General features: G+C 40.7%; 1 protein-coding gene across 4 annotated transcripts in view; it reads right to left on the reverse strand.

Annotated features, from left to right (window-relative positions):
* ACIN1 (apoptotic chromatin condensation inducer 1) overlaps nt 1-18,497 on the reverse strand; it is a 138,852-nt gene that overhangs the window by 5,701 nt on the left and 114,654 nt on the right. For 2 of the 4 annotated variants that reach the window (XM_075828936.1, XM_075828935.1), the window contains 5 exons: nt 6,833-6,953; nt 2,616-2,661; nt 2,092-2,243; nt 312-461; nt 28-214 (listed from right to left, as the gene is read on the reverse strand). In XM_075828936.1, coding sequence (XP_075685051.1) covers nt 28-214; nt 312-461; nt 2,092-2,243; nt 2,616-2,661; nt 6,833-6,953 — 656 coding nt within the window. Of the gene's footprint in view, nt 1-27; nt 215-311; nt 462-2,091; nt 2,244-2,615; nt 2,662-5,761; nt 6,021-6,832; nt 6,954-18,497 lie in introns of those variants that run through there. The other 2 variants (XM_075828938.1, XM_075828937.1) reach the window with 2 other exon arrangements.

The raw sequence follows: 18,497 nt of genomic DNA on the forward strand, positions 1-18,497 counted from the left end.
GCCTTGTAGAGATTCATGAGCCGTTACCTCGGACTTCTGCTTGTGCGGGGCTCTCTGGTAATGGCTTCTTTACTTCTTGCTCACTGGGAGGAGGAGGCTCTATCTCCATAGGAGCAGGTTCCTGTACTGAAATAGGCACTTCCTCAGACTGATTTTGATATACCACCTCATCTTCTTCTTCTTGTCCATTTTCTTGAATCTCAGCAGGCACCACCTTAGATTTATAGGGAAAAGCACAAGTTATATTCTAGTCAGAATCTTGTAATCTATGAATTAAGCCCGATGTTGGAGATGTGAAGACGCATTGCCACCTGTGTCACTGTCCTGCATATTTTCAGCTCCTTGTCATGAGAGTTGTCGTCTCCATTGCGTTCACTCTCCTCGTCAGAAATATGGGCGTCCTCAGCATGGAGATCCACCACGGCCTCTTGCTTGATTTCTTTAATCTCAGGGATTAAACTCTGAGTGGAGAGTTAGAAAGTGTAGCAGTAAGACTACAGTATATAAAATACCACTTATTCTTCCCAAACAGCAGCTAAATTCTAGATCTTTAATTCCCTACTACTCAAATGTACACTAAGGACAAAAGAATCGGGACACCTACACATTACACTAGAGGAGATTTTATGACATCCAATTCTAAACCTATAGGCATTAATATGGAGTTGGTCCCCCATTTGCTTTCTACAAGATTTTTGAGTATCTGTGGGAATTTTTGCCCATTCATCCAGAAGAGCATTTGTGAGGTCAGACACTGATGTTGGAAGAGAGGGCCTGGCTCGCAATCTCCGTATTAGTTCATCCCAAGAGAGTTCGATACTGTTGAGATCACGGCTGTGCGGGCCAGTCAAGTTCTTCCACACTAAGCTCACCCAACTATGTCTTTGTGGACATTGCTTTATGCACTGGGGAACAGTTATGCAGAAACAGAAAAGGGCCTTCCCCAAACTGTTCCCACAACGTTGGAAGAATACAATTGTTCTAAATATCTTGATATGCTGAAGAATTAAGATTTCCCGTCACTAGAACTAAGGGGCCTAGGCAACCCCTAAAAATCAACCTCATAGCATTATCCCTCCTCCACCAAACTTTACAGTTGCCACAATGTAGTCAGACAGGTAACGTTCTCCTGGCATTCACCAGACTCATCCATCAGACTGCCAGATAGAGAAGAATGGTTCTTAATTCCACAGAACACTTTTCCAGCTCTCCAGCGTCCAGTGGCGTCATGCTTTACACCACTCCATCCGACACTTGGCATTGTGCTTAGTGATATAGGCCCCGCATGCAGCTGCTCGGCTATGGAAACCCATGCCATGAAGCCCCAGCGCAGTTTTTGTGCGAATATTAAGGCCAGAGGAGGCTTAGCACTTTTCAGTTACCAAGTCAGCAGAGCATTGGCAACTTTTATGCAATACACGCCTATGCACTCTGTGACTCCACTCTGTAACTTTACATGGTCGGCCACTTTGTGTCTGAATTGCTGTGGTTTCTAAGCGCTTCTAATTGCAATAATACCACTTACAGTTGATCATTAAATATCTAGAAAGGAAGAAATTTCACGAACAGACTGGTTGCACCAGTGGCATCCTATTACAGTACCACGATGGAATTCAGTGATCACTTTAAACGACCCATTCTTTTACAAATGTTTGTAAAGACAGACCGCGTGGCGAGAGGTGCTGGATTTTATACATCTGTGGCAATCAATTCTGATTAAGGCCCATTTTTAGATGACCACGCATTGGCGTCCACATACTATCCGAAATTGCGGATGGTATAGAGCACATTATATCCTATGGGCCAATGCACACGACCGTAGTTTCCACGGTCTGTACATTGCCCAGAACCGCAGAAAAAACAAACATGTCATTTTAAAGGACCGCAATTGCAGTCTGGGCTCCTCGAAGTCAATGCACATGTTGCGTGCGCGCAAGGTCCGTAACTGCTGACAGCCCGCGGATGACACTCCCCGGGCCGCCCAAGCTGTAATCACGGACCGTGCACACAGCTACAGTCGCGTGCATGAAGCCTTAGAGGTGTGTCCCAATACTTTTGTCCATACAGTGTATTGAAGGACTAGTAACATACCTTTAATGACTCTGTAGAGATACTGATGGAGGGCTTTCTCTGCGTCGTAGCGGTACTGGCACCCCATCGCCTTCGTCGTGCAGGATGAGCTCCCTCGTTGTCACTGTTTGTAGTAGACACTGGGGAAGGTTGACTGGAACATTTCGTAGCCGCTGTCAGGAGAGTAATAATAAGAAGATAAAATAAGCATACAGACCCAAAGCTTTGCTGTGTCCCGATAGGAAGCCCAAGGAAAGGATTCAAATAAATCTCATGAGTGCGTTTCAGAATCCTTGGCGCCAGGTCTCAATGATCCATAAAGACCCAGTTTTATCATTTCAATTCACCTGCCCTAGTAGCAGCACCACACAAGTGTTTTATTGAAGGCTACCAATGTAAAAATGCAGTAATATTTCATCTTGCACACAGGATATTCATTCATAACGCTTTATTGACACGTATTCTATTATATAGGTCTATACCAGGACCATCATTTCACTGGAAACTACCCTCTAAATAAAGAAGAATAAAAGACTGCTACTTACATAGAACAGAAATCTTCCTCTTAAACGGTCTTGGTGGCGTTGTACTCTAAAGGAAAGTGGCAAAGGGTAGAGAGAAAGGAGGAAGGGAATGGAGGCAATATGGCACCCCAGGGAGAAAGATACATTGTTAGTCAATTAAAAACAAAACCATCACAGAGAATAAATTATAAGCAAAGGGTAGGAAAAAATAAAAAGCAGAGAAGGAAAACAAACGGGCAAGTAAATCAATAGAAATCCCTCCACACTTTGCGCAAGACCGTAGATTACAGAACACAAGATGGGATGGAGTTAGGCTCTTTTCTCTCAGTGCTCGGATCCCCACCAATCCAAACCTCTGACATGTCAGAAGTTTGTTAAACTTCCAGCTACACTTTAAGCTTCTCCCCTCTGAAACCTGATGCTCTGTGAGGGAATCCAGCTGCTTTTTAGCTCCACCAGGGAAGCTCCAGTGATGTACCGGTCCATATATGGACAGGTGTGTCGCTGAAGATGGTCCACGCGGAGATAAAAAAGCAGCCGGATTCCATAGACGGAGCATCGGCACTCAGAGAGGGTGCAAGGGACTCCCACTATGGGCTGGAGTAGAGGGGGGGGGGGGGAGAAGAGTAGGGAGAAAGAAACTCCAGACAACCTAGCCAGGGTGCAGGGTTCTGGGCTGGAACAGGAAAAGGAACCCCTTACACTACAAGGAGGGGGGCTGGGACAACAGGTGGCTCAGGAAAAACAAGGGGGTGCAGCTATAGAAGGGGAAAGGGGTCTGTATGGGCAATGTGTACCTCAGACAGAAGGCTCGCAATGTAATACAGCCTTCGTGAAAGGTCATGCACTATGGTCATCCCAGTTAAACTTCTAAGGCCCTGTTCACAGAGTTTTTTGCAGGCGGAAAAATCTGCCTCAAAATTTCTTCAGGAATTTTGAGGCAGATTTTGACTTGCCGGCCAAACTTTTCCCACGTTTTTCGATGTGGCCAAAAAGCGCAGCGAAAACAGCTTTCTGCCTCCCATTGATGTCAATAGGTGGTCAGAGATGGAAACGCCCGAAGGGCAGGTCGCTTTTTTTCCCCCTCTATTGGTTTTTACCGCTCATGGGAAAGAAACCGCCTTCCCATTTTTTGGCCATTTTGGCACGGTTTCCACGTCAAAATTCTCAGTGTGAACTGGCCCTAAGGGTGCACATGCAGTTTTTGTTCAGGTTCTTTTATTAACTATTTGAAGCCAAAACCAGTTGTGAATCATAAAGGGAGAGAAAATATAATGGATAGATTCTACTTTTCTTTTTTGAATTCACTTCCAGTTTTGGCTAGTTCTGCAAAACCAAGAGCATATATATTCTCATTTTGCAATGCATTCTAATAAAAAAGTATTCACAGGGAGCAGATTTGGATCCATACAATGGGGCAGATCTATGAATGTATTTAGACTAGTTTCACGGCGCTAATTCATTCAAATATATGCGTTCAGGTCAAACGCCACATAAAAATGTCAGGTAAAGTGGGCATGGCTTCAGAGCCGCACAGAGCGTGTCAGAAAAGAACGCCAGTTCAGACCTGCCACTTGTTTTTACCCCTATGCAGTTTCATCAAAAGGACGTGTGCGCTGTTGATTAACCTATTACTCACTGCACTTGGGGGAGAAACCCAGTGTTCGTATAATGTTCCGGTATAAGCGAATGTGCTCCCCGATTCACTATTACATGGTTTAGCGTCTCCAGGTGGTCAGAAATAGGAGATTCCATGCCCTGCAATATTTCTCGATTCACTTTTGCTCATAAAGTCTGTGATTCAAGTAGCCGTGATGCATATTATTTATGTATCTCAAGCATATATTGATGTAAAGTTTCTACGATGAAGAACTTCATCTTAAGAAAAGGTAAAAGAACGGTCAGGTTTGCAGGTCAAATATTTCTACTAAAGCAGATTTCATGTCAAACACGCACTTCTAACCTAAAGCCGAAATTTCCTGGATTATAGACAAAAAGATGTATTTCAATAGGTGTGTGCGTGCTTACCAATATACACTACTAACTCTCACTATGGGAGTTACAGAGCACCAGACAAGTGTGGAGCATTCACTACTAATGCATTAACACCCTTAATATACATCACTTTGGAATAAATTGGAAACCTACATGTAAGCTTGTATATGCTTTATAAAAACTACAGTAAGTCCATCCCATCAAATGCACTATAGAGTACCGGCTTTTAAATCCGCAAATGAGAAAATAAAAAAAAAAAGAAGGTCGTAAGAAATTTAATTTGGTCTTATAATTTATAAAGAAAAAAAAAAAAAGGGAGAAAGGAAACAAAACAAATAAATAATAGCCCCAACAGACTAAGGAGAGAAATTGAAATAGATAAAAAGAAACCAACGATTAATCAGAGGAGTGATGAAGTGTCCTGGTACCCCGTGTGTCTCTCCCACGTGGCTCAGGAGTGGCCAGCCGGTGCCCCTCCGCTTATTTTGGAATTGGTTTAGTCGTGTGTTTTTGTAGGGTGAGATGGGAAGGTGAACGGTGAGGAGGGTGGGTGAGAGGGGGCCTGTCCCCTTATATCCATAGCAAATATAGCTTTTAAAGTCTGGTTAGGCAAAGAGTTCAAAAAGGAGCATGGACTTGTGGGTGACCCCTTATCAAGTATAGAGTCCAAATTTTGTGGTTTCAGATGGGTGCAGAGAGTGGTGTGACCCTGAACAATCCTCAGGTCTGTAGAAGTGAACATAGCTAGAAAACAGGGTCACAAATCTGTATTCCAGTCATGAAGTATAGAACAGTCACCACATGGCTTGATCACAGCTCCAAAGTCCAGAATACATTTCTGCGTGTACTTTTGCAACTTTTTTTTTATTTGGTAAAAGTCAACTTGAGAACTTGAAAAATCAGCAGCTTACTTGTCACTGTCTGAGCCAGTCTTTAACGTGCAGATGGTGGACCTTCAGGATCAACTAGCTTTAGAAGGCGTATGGTCTCCAGACTTCGTATAGTGCTCATGAAGATACAAGTCCTTCTAAATAACAATCTTTCACGTAGCAGAAGCTTCTTGTGGAAACCAGCAGGATCTCACACATGCAATTTTCCAAACTTTGAACGATGCAAAGAAGTCCTGATCTATGTGAGCCAACACTTCAGAAGTGCAGTCTTTCCACCTGGAAGGAGTGGCAGTCAATTTGATAAGACAATTTCCCACTTTGAACTTGGTGTTACCAGGGGATAAGAATCTCACCCAGCCCTCCTTTCTTTATGCACATAGCAGCGTCTGTTCGGCACCCCCGGGGCTGCCTGGGTAAAGCTGGGCTCTGACTGGGTGTTGCAGTGCCTGGAGGTCCGGCAGGGTTTTGGTGGAAGCGCTGGGGCGATGGGACAGGTGTCTTTACGGAGGAAGGAACGGCACACACACTTATACAGGCTTCGCTGGTGGACAAGGGAGGTGGGAGAGAGCAGGGAGCACCTTAAAACACCATCTTTCGCCTCCCACTAAAAACCCAATATTTGGGACCACAGGTCTCAAATAACCACCCACCCATTCAGTTAAGCATATAAGATTACTTATCTGCTCAGAGTTCTCCACTAGGTCGTGGTCAGTACAATTTAGGGCCATGTCTGATGTGTATTTTGTCCCATGCTCCCAAATGAAGGTGTCCACTGACTCTTCTCCCACACAAGGTATCTTATGTGTTGGACCTCACACCCCATGTCCATGCATGCTGTTTTATATAGAAGCTTATTGTCCTTAGAGATATATCTATCTATCTATGCCAGCGTTAAAGGGAACCTGTCAGTAGGCTCGGAGGCACTGATCCACCAGCAGTTTCTGCCCACGTCAGAGCCAGATGTTTCAGCAATAGTTTGTAAAATAACGTGTCACGGAGATCAGTCCGGGAGCGGCTTCGGGCACATGAAGCCAGGGACCGTACATCGTGCATGTGCTGAGAAGCCAGGTGTACGGTCCTCAGATTCACACACCGTTTGGCTCCTCTCCCTAAGTTTTTATTATTACTGAAATGTCCCTCTTTCACGGGGGGGGGGGGGGGAAGCCGGTTTGGAACATTAAACGCCAGCTGTATAATGGCGGCTGGTGGTTTAGTGGCTCCAAACCTACGGACAGGAATAACGGCTGTAATATGGATACACATGAGGTGGGAGATCCTATACATGTGGCCCCCCCTTCTTTAATAACAGATGGGCCCCCCAGTGATCAGACTGTGCCAGATACCCACTCTTACCTCTTTCTTCTCATTGGTTTCACAGTTCTCTTCCTGGGGTTGGGATGGAGCCGTCTCTTGGACCTCACCCTCTGTAAGACTTTCCACTGTATCCATGACCGTGTCCTCTCTCTCTGGCACACTGTAACAGATTGATGTAGCGTGGTTACTAGGGATACTACATACAGTAACAAGGAGCTCTCAATATTCAGGATGTCCACAGACTGAGGCCTAAGAACTCTGCCCGGCATTTCCAAGGAACCAACAGGTATTGACACTTGACCATCGTGCGACTACTGAACGCCAGGTGGCAGTTTTCCCTACGGCAAGGCCTGTAGACGATCCTCGCACCTCCGGCTGCCTGCAGGCCATGTCTACACGATGTCCCGTCACACGTTCCGGCAGCCCCTTACACCCACGTATATACAGTACAATCGTGTCACGCGCGGGCACACGCAGGCTTCAATGATCCCGCCGATCGTCTGCGCACATCCGTCCCCTCCTCCCAGCCACTCGCAGCACCGCCGGAGACACACACATACTGCGGCAGCGGCGCATCCAACCCCCTGCTGCTCATCACATGGCTATACCCAACAAAGGGCGGCTATACCCAACAAAGGGCACCTCTCCCCCACCCTCCGCAGCACAAACCCGGAGAGCGGATGTAACGCGGGCGCAGCATTCCCATCCAGAATCCCCTTACCAGTCTTTGTTTTCTGATAACATTTCCCTGGAAGCCGGCTGAAAAGGAAAGGGGGGAGGGGGAGAAGTGGGCGGAAAGGATCCTCTGGAGGTCGAATATAATGGGGTGAGGGAAGGGAAAGACAGGGATCGGGGAGGAGAAGAGAGAAGGAAAGAAGACAGTAAATGTGGAGCGATCGGAGCGGCGCAGCTGAAGCCCAGTCTCTTGTCGGCGATGCCTATGCTTGTTCAGTGTCCGGCGGGAGAGCCACACTAAACATGCTCTGCAGCCATCTTGATGATTACCCAGCAGTCCTGCGTGCGGGGAGGAGAGAGGGCGGAGGAGGAAGGCTCCCAGGGGCCGGGGTGGGGGAAGGAAGGAGCTGAGCACAGCAGGCCGCTTACGTTACACGTACTGTACAAGTACCCGGCCACTGCCTGGTTACATACAAGTACCCCCCCCCCCTTTCTGAGAGGGCATCATCTCCACCGTCACAAATCTAGAAAACCTGCTACCCCACAATACTGCCAGCAGCCACCGTATCCCATAGCAACGTTCTCCCCTTTGCCAATGAAGTTTAGACATTTAAAGGGGTATTCCCAATTTAAACATTTCGGGCATCCATAATTATCTATCTGATAGGTGCAGGTCCTAGAGGTGGGACTGCACCTATCTCCAGAATAGGGGGTCACCTATGTAAGTGGGCTCTGCTGTTCCCATAACCCCCAGAGGAATAAAGAGCTCCATGCATTCTCCACCTGGATCAGTCGCCCGCAGGGTTCAGGTCCCAGAGCCGATTCTGTGGGAATGCCATAAGGTTTCATTTGGACATACCTTATGGACAACTATGCCAGCATTCCTGTGTACTCGGACACCCTGACCGTTCATCCCCCACGTTAGGAAGGTGTACCACCTATAGACTTTACTGAATTACCCAGGAACACTGCTGCCAGTCTCTAATAAAGTATGAGGAAACCTACATACGCAGCAGTTTGGTCTTCGGCCTTTCGGGGTCAGTGTCTGGTTTTTTTTTTCTCTCAAAGTGCCGCATGCTCGGGCTATGGTCTTTTTCATTCATTTTTCCCATAGATTTCTCTATCGCACTTCAAAAACGCCATAAAACGCATATAGCAATAAATGAAAACAGTCACAAGAAATGGCATAAACACACTTGTGTATTTAGAAGCATATTTGATGCAGTTTAAAAACGCCACAAATTTTGTGTGTGAAGGAGGCCTTGTGATTCTCTTTTGCCTTTATTGGCAGCCATAAAAAGGAGCCCTCTATAAGCGCCATGTAGCAGTGCCCTCAGCCCACCATTTACCAAAGGGTAGCTCCGACCACTATGGCACTACATTACCACAACTCTTCAGTGTTAACATTACACAACTCCGCGCACACATACACTGCTCTATGTGACAGAACAGAGGGCAGCCATCTCGGATGTAAATCGGGGACATAGTCCCCTCGTATATAATGTGCAGCCCTCTGCTGGAGGCATAATGTGGCCGGTTGGCCAGCACTTCATTAGAATTGCACAGTAATGATAGTCCACCACAATGTCCTCCCCACTACAATCATTTAGGCCGGGGACTACATGGCGACATTTGGTCACACATCATCGGATTGCTGCAACCTTAGTGTTTCGCTATTCCTTGCAAACATCGCACAGAAGGAAACATTGAGGTTGGGTCAATGCTGTAGTTTGACAGTGACTGGTGCACTACCAAATGCCATGTAAGACGAAGGCTCTATGACGCCATCCTTGAGCCGCAGTAAAATATTGCCGTATAAAAAATAAAATAAAAATGATATCATTTGATTTTTTTGCAATGGTTACAATGCCAGTTCAAACTTTTTCCCCAATGGGAAAACACTGAAATAGTGACAGGATTTTACAGCATTTCGTAGGCCTACAGCCTAAATAAAGAATACATTTTCCTCCTGGGTTTCCTTTACTCCCAGCGGGGCTTGTATGGAGAGGGCAGGTATGTGTAAATGATAGGGCATGCTTCTGCCCGCCTCCTCCATTCAGTAAACTCTGCCAATATGTACTATTAGGCACCAGCAGGAGAGCGTCTCGGCCTACGGTCAATGGGATGAAGTAATAGTCTGAAGTGGCGGCATCAGACGTCTCCAGTGAGTGCGGCAGGACAAATACATCTATTACAGTAAGAGGTGATGAGAGTAACTTTCCAGTACTGAGCAGGTGTCATCCTGTTTGGGTGACTGGCAGGAAACGTTATGTCCATCTTTGAAGATAAAAAAACAGAAATACAGACACTGCACAATAGTGTACACTAGTACTGTCTCTTTTACTACATGACTCTACACAAGTGAATGCACGCTGTGTGGATATCAAAGTGATTTGTGTTTCATGGAAGGAAAGAAATGGGATATTCGCTGCCACTTCCCACAGATTGTACAGCCCCTGTAATTCAATTTCAGAGAAGTTTTGGGGTCCATGCAGTTGTTTCAGTTAAAACCGCATTAAAAAAACTGCATCCGAACACTGCATGCATTTTTACCAAGATTAAGTGCGTTTTTCAATGTGGTCACAGTAAAAAAATAAAAATGAGCTTTTAACCGCACCTCAAATGCAATGTCTGAATGGACACCATGGGAGCATTTAGAGCCCCATTGAGGACAGGGACTGATGGACCTGTAACGCAAGTCGTGGCAGCGAGAAGTAGCTGAAGTGTATGCATTATAGAAGCACCCTTAGGCCTGATTCAGACTAACGTGTGTTTTGCATCTGCAAATGTCTGTATTTCATGCGTTTCCGTTCCGTGTGATATCAGTGTGCTTTCCATGTGGCACCAGTGTTCCTGTTTTTCTTTTTCTCTCATTTCTTTAGCAATTGGTGCGTGAAAAACACAGACAGCACACAGATATCGTCCGTGTTCAGTCCGTGTTTTTCACACACCCATTGACTTCAATGGGCGACGTGGTCCGCAAAAACAGACCAAAATAGGACAAGCAGTGAGTTTCACGCAACGGACACACACTGCATGAAAAAACACGAACGTATGAATAGCCCCATTAAATTGCATGGGTCCATGAGCGGTCTGTTTTTTTTTTTTACGGACAGCACACCGACATATAATACTCTCGTCTGAATCAGGCCTTAGGCTGAGTTCACAAGTCATGGATTTGTCACCGATTCTCATCAAGGATGAAGGGCGAGATCTGCATCAAATGCGCAACTGCTCCGACATCTAATTACACGATCCCTAAAATTTGGGAAGCACCAGTGAATATCCCCTATTTCTTCCCTTCCTAGAAATAATAATCATAGACGGTCTCCAATATGGAAAAGCAGGCTAAGGGAACATTGGCTGCTGACCTAAACTGAATAGCCCTATGATGTGCGGTGTGTCTACTTTTTCCTCTCCTTTTTGCACTATAAGGCCTTGTTCACACTGCAGATATTCCATGTTTTTTTTTAAGCGAAAACCAGGAACGAAACCTTAACAGAATATATAAAGGAAGGCCTTATACTAGTACTTCTCAATGAATTAGATCAAAAAGTTAATTTCAGTAATGCAATTCAAAAAGTGAAACTCATATATTCTATAGATTCATTACACACAGAGTGATCTATTTCCAGCATTTTTTTATTTTAATGTTGATGATTATGGTAACCGTTAATGAAAATCCAAAATTTAGTCTCTCAGAAAATAAGAATATCATATAAGCCCAATTTAAAAAAAAATTTTTAATACCGAAATGTTGGCCTACTGAAAAGTATGTCCAGTATATGCCCTCAATACTTGGTCGGGGCTCCTTTTGCATGAATTACTGCATCAATGCGGCGTGGCATGGAGGTGATCAGCCTGTGGCACTGCTGAGGTGTTATCAATGCGGCGTGGCATGGAGGCGATCAGCCTGTGGCACTGCTGAGGTGTTATGGAAGCCCAGGTTGCTTTGATAGCGGCCTTCAGCTCGTCTTCATTGTTGGGTCTGGTGTCTCATCTTCCTCTTGACAATACCCTATAGATTCCCTATGGGGTTTAGTTCAGGTGAGTTTGCTGGCCAATCATGCACAGTGATACTGTGGTTATTACACCTGGTATTGGTACTTTTGGCAGTGTGGGCAGGTGCCAAGTCCTGCTGGAAAATGAAATCAGCATCTCCATAAAGCTTGTCAGCAGAGGGAAGCATGAAGTGCTCGAAAATTTCCTGGTAGACGGCTGCGCTGACTCTGGACTTGATATAACACAGTGGACCATAGTCCTGTTTTCAGGTGAAAGTAAATTTTGCATTTCATTTGGAAATGAAGGTCCCAGAGTGTGGAGGAAGAGTGGAGAGGCATCAATCCAAGTTGCTTGCGGTCCAGTGTGAAGTTTCCACAGTCAGTGATGGTTTGGGGGCCATGTCATCTGCTGGTGTTGGTCCTGTGTTATATCAAGATCAGAGTCAGCGCAGCGTCTACCAGGAAATCTGCTGACAAGCTTTATGGAAATGCGGATTTCATTTTCCAGCAGGACTTGGCACCTGCACACACTACCAAAACCTGGTTTAATAACCACAGTATCACTGCGCTTGATTGGCCAACAAACTGACCTGACCTAAACCCTATAGAGAATCTGTGGGGTATTGTCTGGAGCAGAGCAGGGGTCTCAAGAATGCAGCCCGCGGGCAGCATGCAGCCCCTGAGGCTGTCGTTTGCGGCCCACATGGCACAGAGCCGCTAGCATAGGCTCTGCTCCGGAACTCTGTGGAATCCCCTGACATCGCTGTCCACCTATGAACATGATGTCTAGGGCTTCCCCAGAGCTGGACAGTGATGTCAGGAGCACAGCTGGAGTCCCAGTAGGAGCGCTACTAGCGCTCTGCCCGGGACTCCAGCTCTGGGGTTGCCTCTGACATCTCTGTCCATATATGGGGGGGGGGTGGTGTGTGTGTGTGTGTGTGTGTCAGCATCTGCCGAGGGCACTGTGGCAGCATCTGCCGAGGGCCCTGTGGAATTATCTACGGGTGGGTGTGTGGCAGTATCTACAGAGGACACTGTGGCATTATCTAGGGAAGTGTGGCATTATCTACAGAGGGCACTTTGGTAGTATCTACAAAGGGCACTGTGGCACCTAAAAAGCGGCTACCTAACCTTGACATTTGTGTCTGCCAAACGCTGCCAACTAAGCCGCCGGACTGCATTTAGCGTCACTTAAACGGCAAAACTGGATTGTTAAAATAAGCATGTGGAGAAATCTTGCACATTTCCGTTAAGTTTAAACCTTGCGCTATTATAGTAATGTAGTATTCTTGTTAGGGCAGATTCACACGAACGTGAATTGCGTCCGTGCAGGCCGTTGGGTTTTCACGCGGCACGCATGGACCAATAGAAGTCTATGGGGCAGTACAGACAGTACGTGCTTTTTGCGCAGCGTTTGTCCGCTGCGTAAAAAGCGCGACATGTTCAATATCTCAGCGTATTTCGCACATCACGCACCCATTGAAGTCAATGGGTGCGTGAAAACCACGCAGGTCGCACGGAAGCACTTCCGGGCGAACTGCCTGTTTCGCGCAACAGCTGTCAAAAGGATGAATGTAAACAGAAAAGCACCACGTGCTTTTCTGTTTACAAACATCCGAATGGAGTGTCATAATGATGGCGACTGCGCGAAAATCACGCAGCCGCGCATCATATGATGCTGCCTCACGGAGCAGGTAAGTGGCTTTTGCGCAGGCAAAATGCTGCGTGTTTTGCGTGCGCAAAAACGCCACGTTCGTCTGAATCAGGCCTTTTAGTAATGTAGTATTATTGCAATGTAGTTTTATAGTAGTGTTATAGTTATGTATTACTATAGTAATGTAGAATTGTTATAGTAATGTAGTATTATTATTATAGTAATGTAGTATTATAGTAATGTAGTATTATTGCAATGTAGTATTATAGTAATGTAGTACTGTTATAGTAATGTAGTATTATTATTATTATAGTAATGTAGTATTATAGTAATGTAGTATTATAGTAATGTAGTATTGTTATAGTAATGTAGTATTATAGTAATGTAGTACTGTTATAGTAATGTAGTATTGTTATAGTAATGTAGTATTATTATTATTATAGTAATGTAGTATTATAGTAATGTAGTATTATAGTAATGTAGTACTGTTATAGTAATGTAGTATGGTTATAGTAATGTAGTATTATAGTAATGTAGTATTATAGTAATGTAGAATTGTTATAGTAATGTAGTATTATTATTATAGTAATGTAGTATTATTGCAATGTAGTATTATAGTAATGTAGTACTGTTATAGTAATGTAGTATTATTATTATTATAGTAATGTAGTATTATAGTAATGTAGTATTATAGTAATGTAGTAGTATTATAGTAATGTAGTACTGTTATAGTAATGTAGTATTATAGTAATGTAGTATTATAGTAATGTAGTAGTATTATAGTAATGTAGTAGTATTATAGTAATGTTATAGTAATGTAGTAGTATTATAGTAATGTAGTACTGTTATAGTAATGTAGTATGGTTATAGTAATGTAGTATGGTTATAGTAATGTAGTATTATAGTAATGTAGTACTGTTATAGTAATGTAGTATTATAGTAATGTAGTATTGTTATAGTAATGTAGTACTGTTATAGTAATGTAGTACTGTTATAGTAATGTAGTATTGTTATAGTAATGTAGTATTATTATTATTATAGTAATGTAGTATTATAGTAATGTAGTATTATAGTAATGTAGTACTGTTATAGTAATGTAGTATGGTTATAGTAATGTAGTATTATAGTAATGTAGTATTATAGTAATGTAGAATTGTTATAGTAATGTAGTATTATTATTATAGTAATGTAGTATTATTGCAATGTAGTATTATAGTAATGTAGTACTGTTATAGTAATGTAGTATTATTATTATTATAGTAATGTAGTATTATAGTAATGTAGTATTATAGTAATGTAGTAGTATTATAGTAATGTAGTACTGTTATAGTAATGTAGTATTATAGTAATGTAGTATTATAGTAATGTAGTAGTATTATAGTAATGTAGTAGTATTATAGTAATGTTATAGTAATGTAGTAGTATTATAGTAATGTAGTACTGTTATAGTAATGTAGTATGGTTATAGTAATGTAGTATGGTTATAGTAATGTAGTATTATAGTAATGTAGTACTGTTATAGTAATGTAGTATTATAGTAATGTAGTATGGTTATAGTAATGTAGTATTATAGTAATGTAGAATTGTTATAGTAATGTAGTATTATTATTATAGTAATGTAGTATTATAGTAATGTAGAATTGTTATAGTAATGTAGTATTATTATTATAGTAATGTAGTATTATAGTAATGTAGTATTATAGTAATGTAGTACTGTTATAGTAATGTAGTATTGTTATAGTAATGTAGTATTATTATAGTAATGTAGTATTATAGTAATGTAGTATTATAGTAATGTAGTACGGTTATAGTAATGTAGTATTATAGTAATGTAGTATTATAGTAATGTAGAATTGTTATAGTAATGTAGTATTATTATTATAGTAATGTAGTATTATAGTAATGTAGTATTATTGCAATGTAGTATTATAGTAATGTAGTATTATAGTAATGTAGTACTGTTATAGTAATGTAGTATTATTATTATTATAGTAATGTAGTATTATAGTAATGTAGTACTGTTATAGTAATGTAGTATTATTATTATTATAGCAATGTAGTATTATAGTAATGTAGTATTATAGTAATGTAGTACTGTTATAGTAATGTAGTATTATTATTATTATAGTAATGTAGTATTATAGTAATGTAGTATTATAGTAATGTAGTACGTGAATTGCGTCCGTGCAGGCCGTTGGGTTTTCACGCGGCACGCATGGACCAATAGAAGTCTATGGGGCAGTACAGACAGTACGTGCTTTTTGCGCAGCGTTTGTCCGCTGCGTAAAAAGCGCGACATGTTCAATATCTCAGCGTATTTCGCACATCACGCACCCATTGAAGTCAATGGGTGCGTGAAAACCACGCAGGTCGCACGGAAGCACTTCCGGGCGAACTGCCTGTTTCGCGCAACAGCTGTCAAAAGGATGAATGTAAACAGAAAAGCACCACGTGCTTTTCTGTTTACAAACATCCGAATGGAGTGTCATAATGATGGCGACTGCGCGAAAATCACGCAGCCGCGCATCATATGATGCTGCCTCACGGAGCAGGTAACTGGCTTTTGCGCAGGCAAAATGCTGCGTGTTTTGCGTGCGCAAAAACGCCACGTTCGTCTGAATCAGGCCTTTTAGTAATGTAGTATTATTGCAATGTAGTTTTATAGTAGTGTTATAGTTATGTATTACTATAGTAATGTAGAATTGTTATAGTAATGTAGTATTATTATTATAGTAATGTAGTATTATAGTAATGTAGTATTATTGCAATGTAGTATTATAGTAATGTAGTACTGTTATAGTAATGTAGTATTATTATTATTATAGTAATGTAGTATTATAGTAATGTAGTATTATAGTAATGTAGTATTGTTATAGTAATGTAGTATTGTTATAGTAATGTAGTACTGTTATAGTAATGTAGTACTGTTATAGTAATGTAGTATTGTTATAGTAATGTAGTATTATTATTATTATAGTAATGTAGTATTATAGTAATGTAGTATTATAGTAATGTAGTACTGTTATAGTAATGTAGTATGGTTATAGTAATGTAGTATTATAGTAATGTAGTATTATAGTAATGTAGAATTGTTATAGTAATGTAGTATTATAGTAATGTAGTACTGTTATAGTAATGTAGTATTATTATTATTATAGTAATGTAGTATTATAGTAATGTAGTATTATAGTAATGTAGTACTGTTATAGTAATGTAGTATGGTTATAGTAATGTAGTATTATAGTAATGTAGTATTATAGTAATGTAGAATTGTTATAGTAATGTAGTATTATTATTATAGTAATGTAGTATTATTGCAATGTAGTATTATAGTAATGTAGTACTGTTATAGTAATGTAGTATTATTATTATTATAGTAATGTAGTATTATAGTAATGTAGTACTGTTATAGTAATGTAGTATTATAGTAATGTAGTATTATAGTAATGTAGTAGTATTATAGTAATGTAGTAGTATTATAGTAATGTAGTAGTATTATAGTAATGTTATAGTAATGTAGTACTGTTATAGTAATGTAGTATGGTTATAGTAATGTAGTATTATAGTAATGTAGTATTATAGTAATGTAGTACTGTTATAGTAATGTAGTATTATAGTAATGTAGTATGGTTATAGTAATGTAGTATTATAGTAATGTAGTATTATAGTAATGTAGAATTGTTATAGTAATGTAGTATTATTATTATAGTAATGTAGTATTATAGTAATGTAGAATTGTTATAGTAATGTAGTATTATTATTATAGTAATGTAGTATTATAGTAATGTAGTATTATAGTAATGTAGTACTGTTATAGTAATGTAGTATTGTTATAGTAATGTAGTATTATAGTAATGTAGTATTATAGTAATGTAGTACTGTTATAGTAATGTAGTACGGTTATAGTAATGTAGTATTATAGTAATGTAGTATTATAGTAATGTAGTATTATTATTATAGTAATGTAGTATTATAGTAATGTAGTATTATAGTAATGTAGTATTATAGTAATGTAGTATTATAGTAATGTAGTACGGTTATAGTAATGTAGTATTATTATTATTATAGTAATGTAGTATTATAGTATTATAGTAATGTAGTACTGTTATAGTAATGTAGTATTATTATTATTATAGTAATGTAGTATTATAGTAATGTAGTATTATAGTAATGTAGTACTGTTATAGTAATGTAGTATTATTATTATTATAGCAATGTAGTATTATAGTAATGTAGTACTGTTATAGTAATGTAGTATTATTATTATTATAGTAATGTAGTATTATAGTAATGTAGTACTGTTATAGTAATGTAGTATTATTATTATTATAGTAATGTAGTATTATAGTAATGTAGTATTATAGTAATGTAGTACTGTTATAGTAATGTAGTATTATAGTAATGTAGTATTATAGTAATGTAGTACTGTTATAGTAATGTAGTATTATTATTATTATAGTAATGTAGTATTATAGTAATGTAGTACTGTTATAGTAATGTAGTATTATAGTAATGTAGTAGTATTATAGTAATGTAGTAGTATTATAGTAATGTAGTAGTATTATAGTAATGTAGTATTATAGTAATGTAGTATTATAGTAATGTAGTATTGTTATAGTAATGTAGTAGTATTATAGTAATGTAGTACTGTTATAGTAATGTAGTATGGTTATAGTAATGTAGTATTATAGTAATGTAGTATTATAGTAATGTAGTACTGTTATAGTAATGTAGTATTATAGTAATGTAGTATTATAGTAATGTAGAATTGTTATAGTAATGTAGTATTATAGTAATGTAGTAGTATTATAGTAATGTAGTATTATAGTAATGTAGTACCGTGTTTCCCCGATAGTAAGACACCCCCGATTGTAAGACGTATCGGGGGTTTCAGGGGGGTCGGCTAATATAAGCCGTACCCCGAAAGTAAGACATATGTCTTACTTTCGGGGAAACACGGGGGTATTGCCGCCTCCTGCCCACTTCCACTCCCACTTAACGCCGAAGGACGGATATATCCGTCCTCAGCAGCTGCTAGTTCGCGCAGGAGGACGGATATATCCGTCCTGTGATCGCGCGGGTACTGAGACTGTACCCACGCGATCAGCGGCAGGAGCACGGCTGTTATACACAGCCTGGCTCCTGCTGCAACTGCCGGAATCGAAGCGCGCGCCGATTCCGGCAGTTTAACCCATTAAATGCCGCTGTCAATAGTGACAGCGGCATTTAATGTGTTTGACAGAGGGGGGAGCTCCCTCTGTCACCCGATCGGCGCCCCCGCAAACAAATCGCGGGTCGCCGTCGGGTTTCCATGACAGCCGGGGGTCTAACAAAGACCCCCAGGTCTGCCTTCAGCATCTGCCTGTTAGGCGAT

Source organism: Rhinoderma darwinii, chromosome 1 (assembly GCF_050947455.1).
Source record: "Rhinoderma darwinii isolate aRhiDar2 chromosome 1, aRhiDar2.hap1, whole genome shotgun sequence".
NCBI lineage: Eukaryota > Metazoa > Chordata > Amphibia > Anura > Rhinodermatidae > Rhinoderma > Rhinoderma darwinii.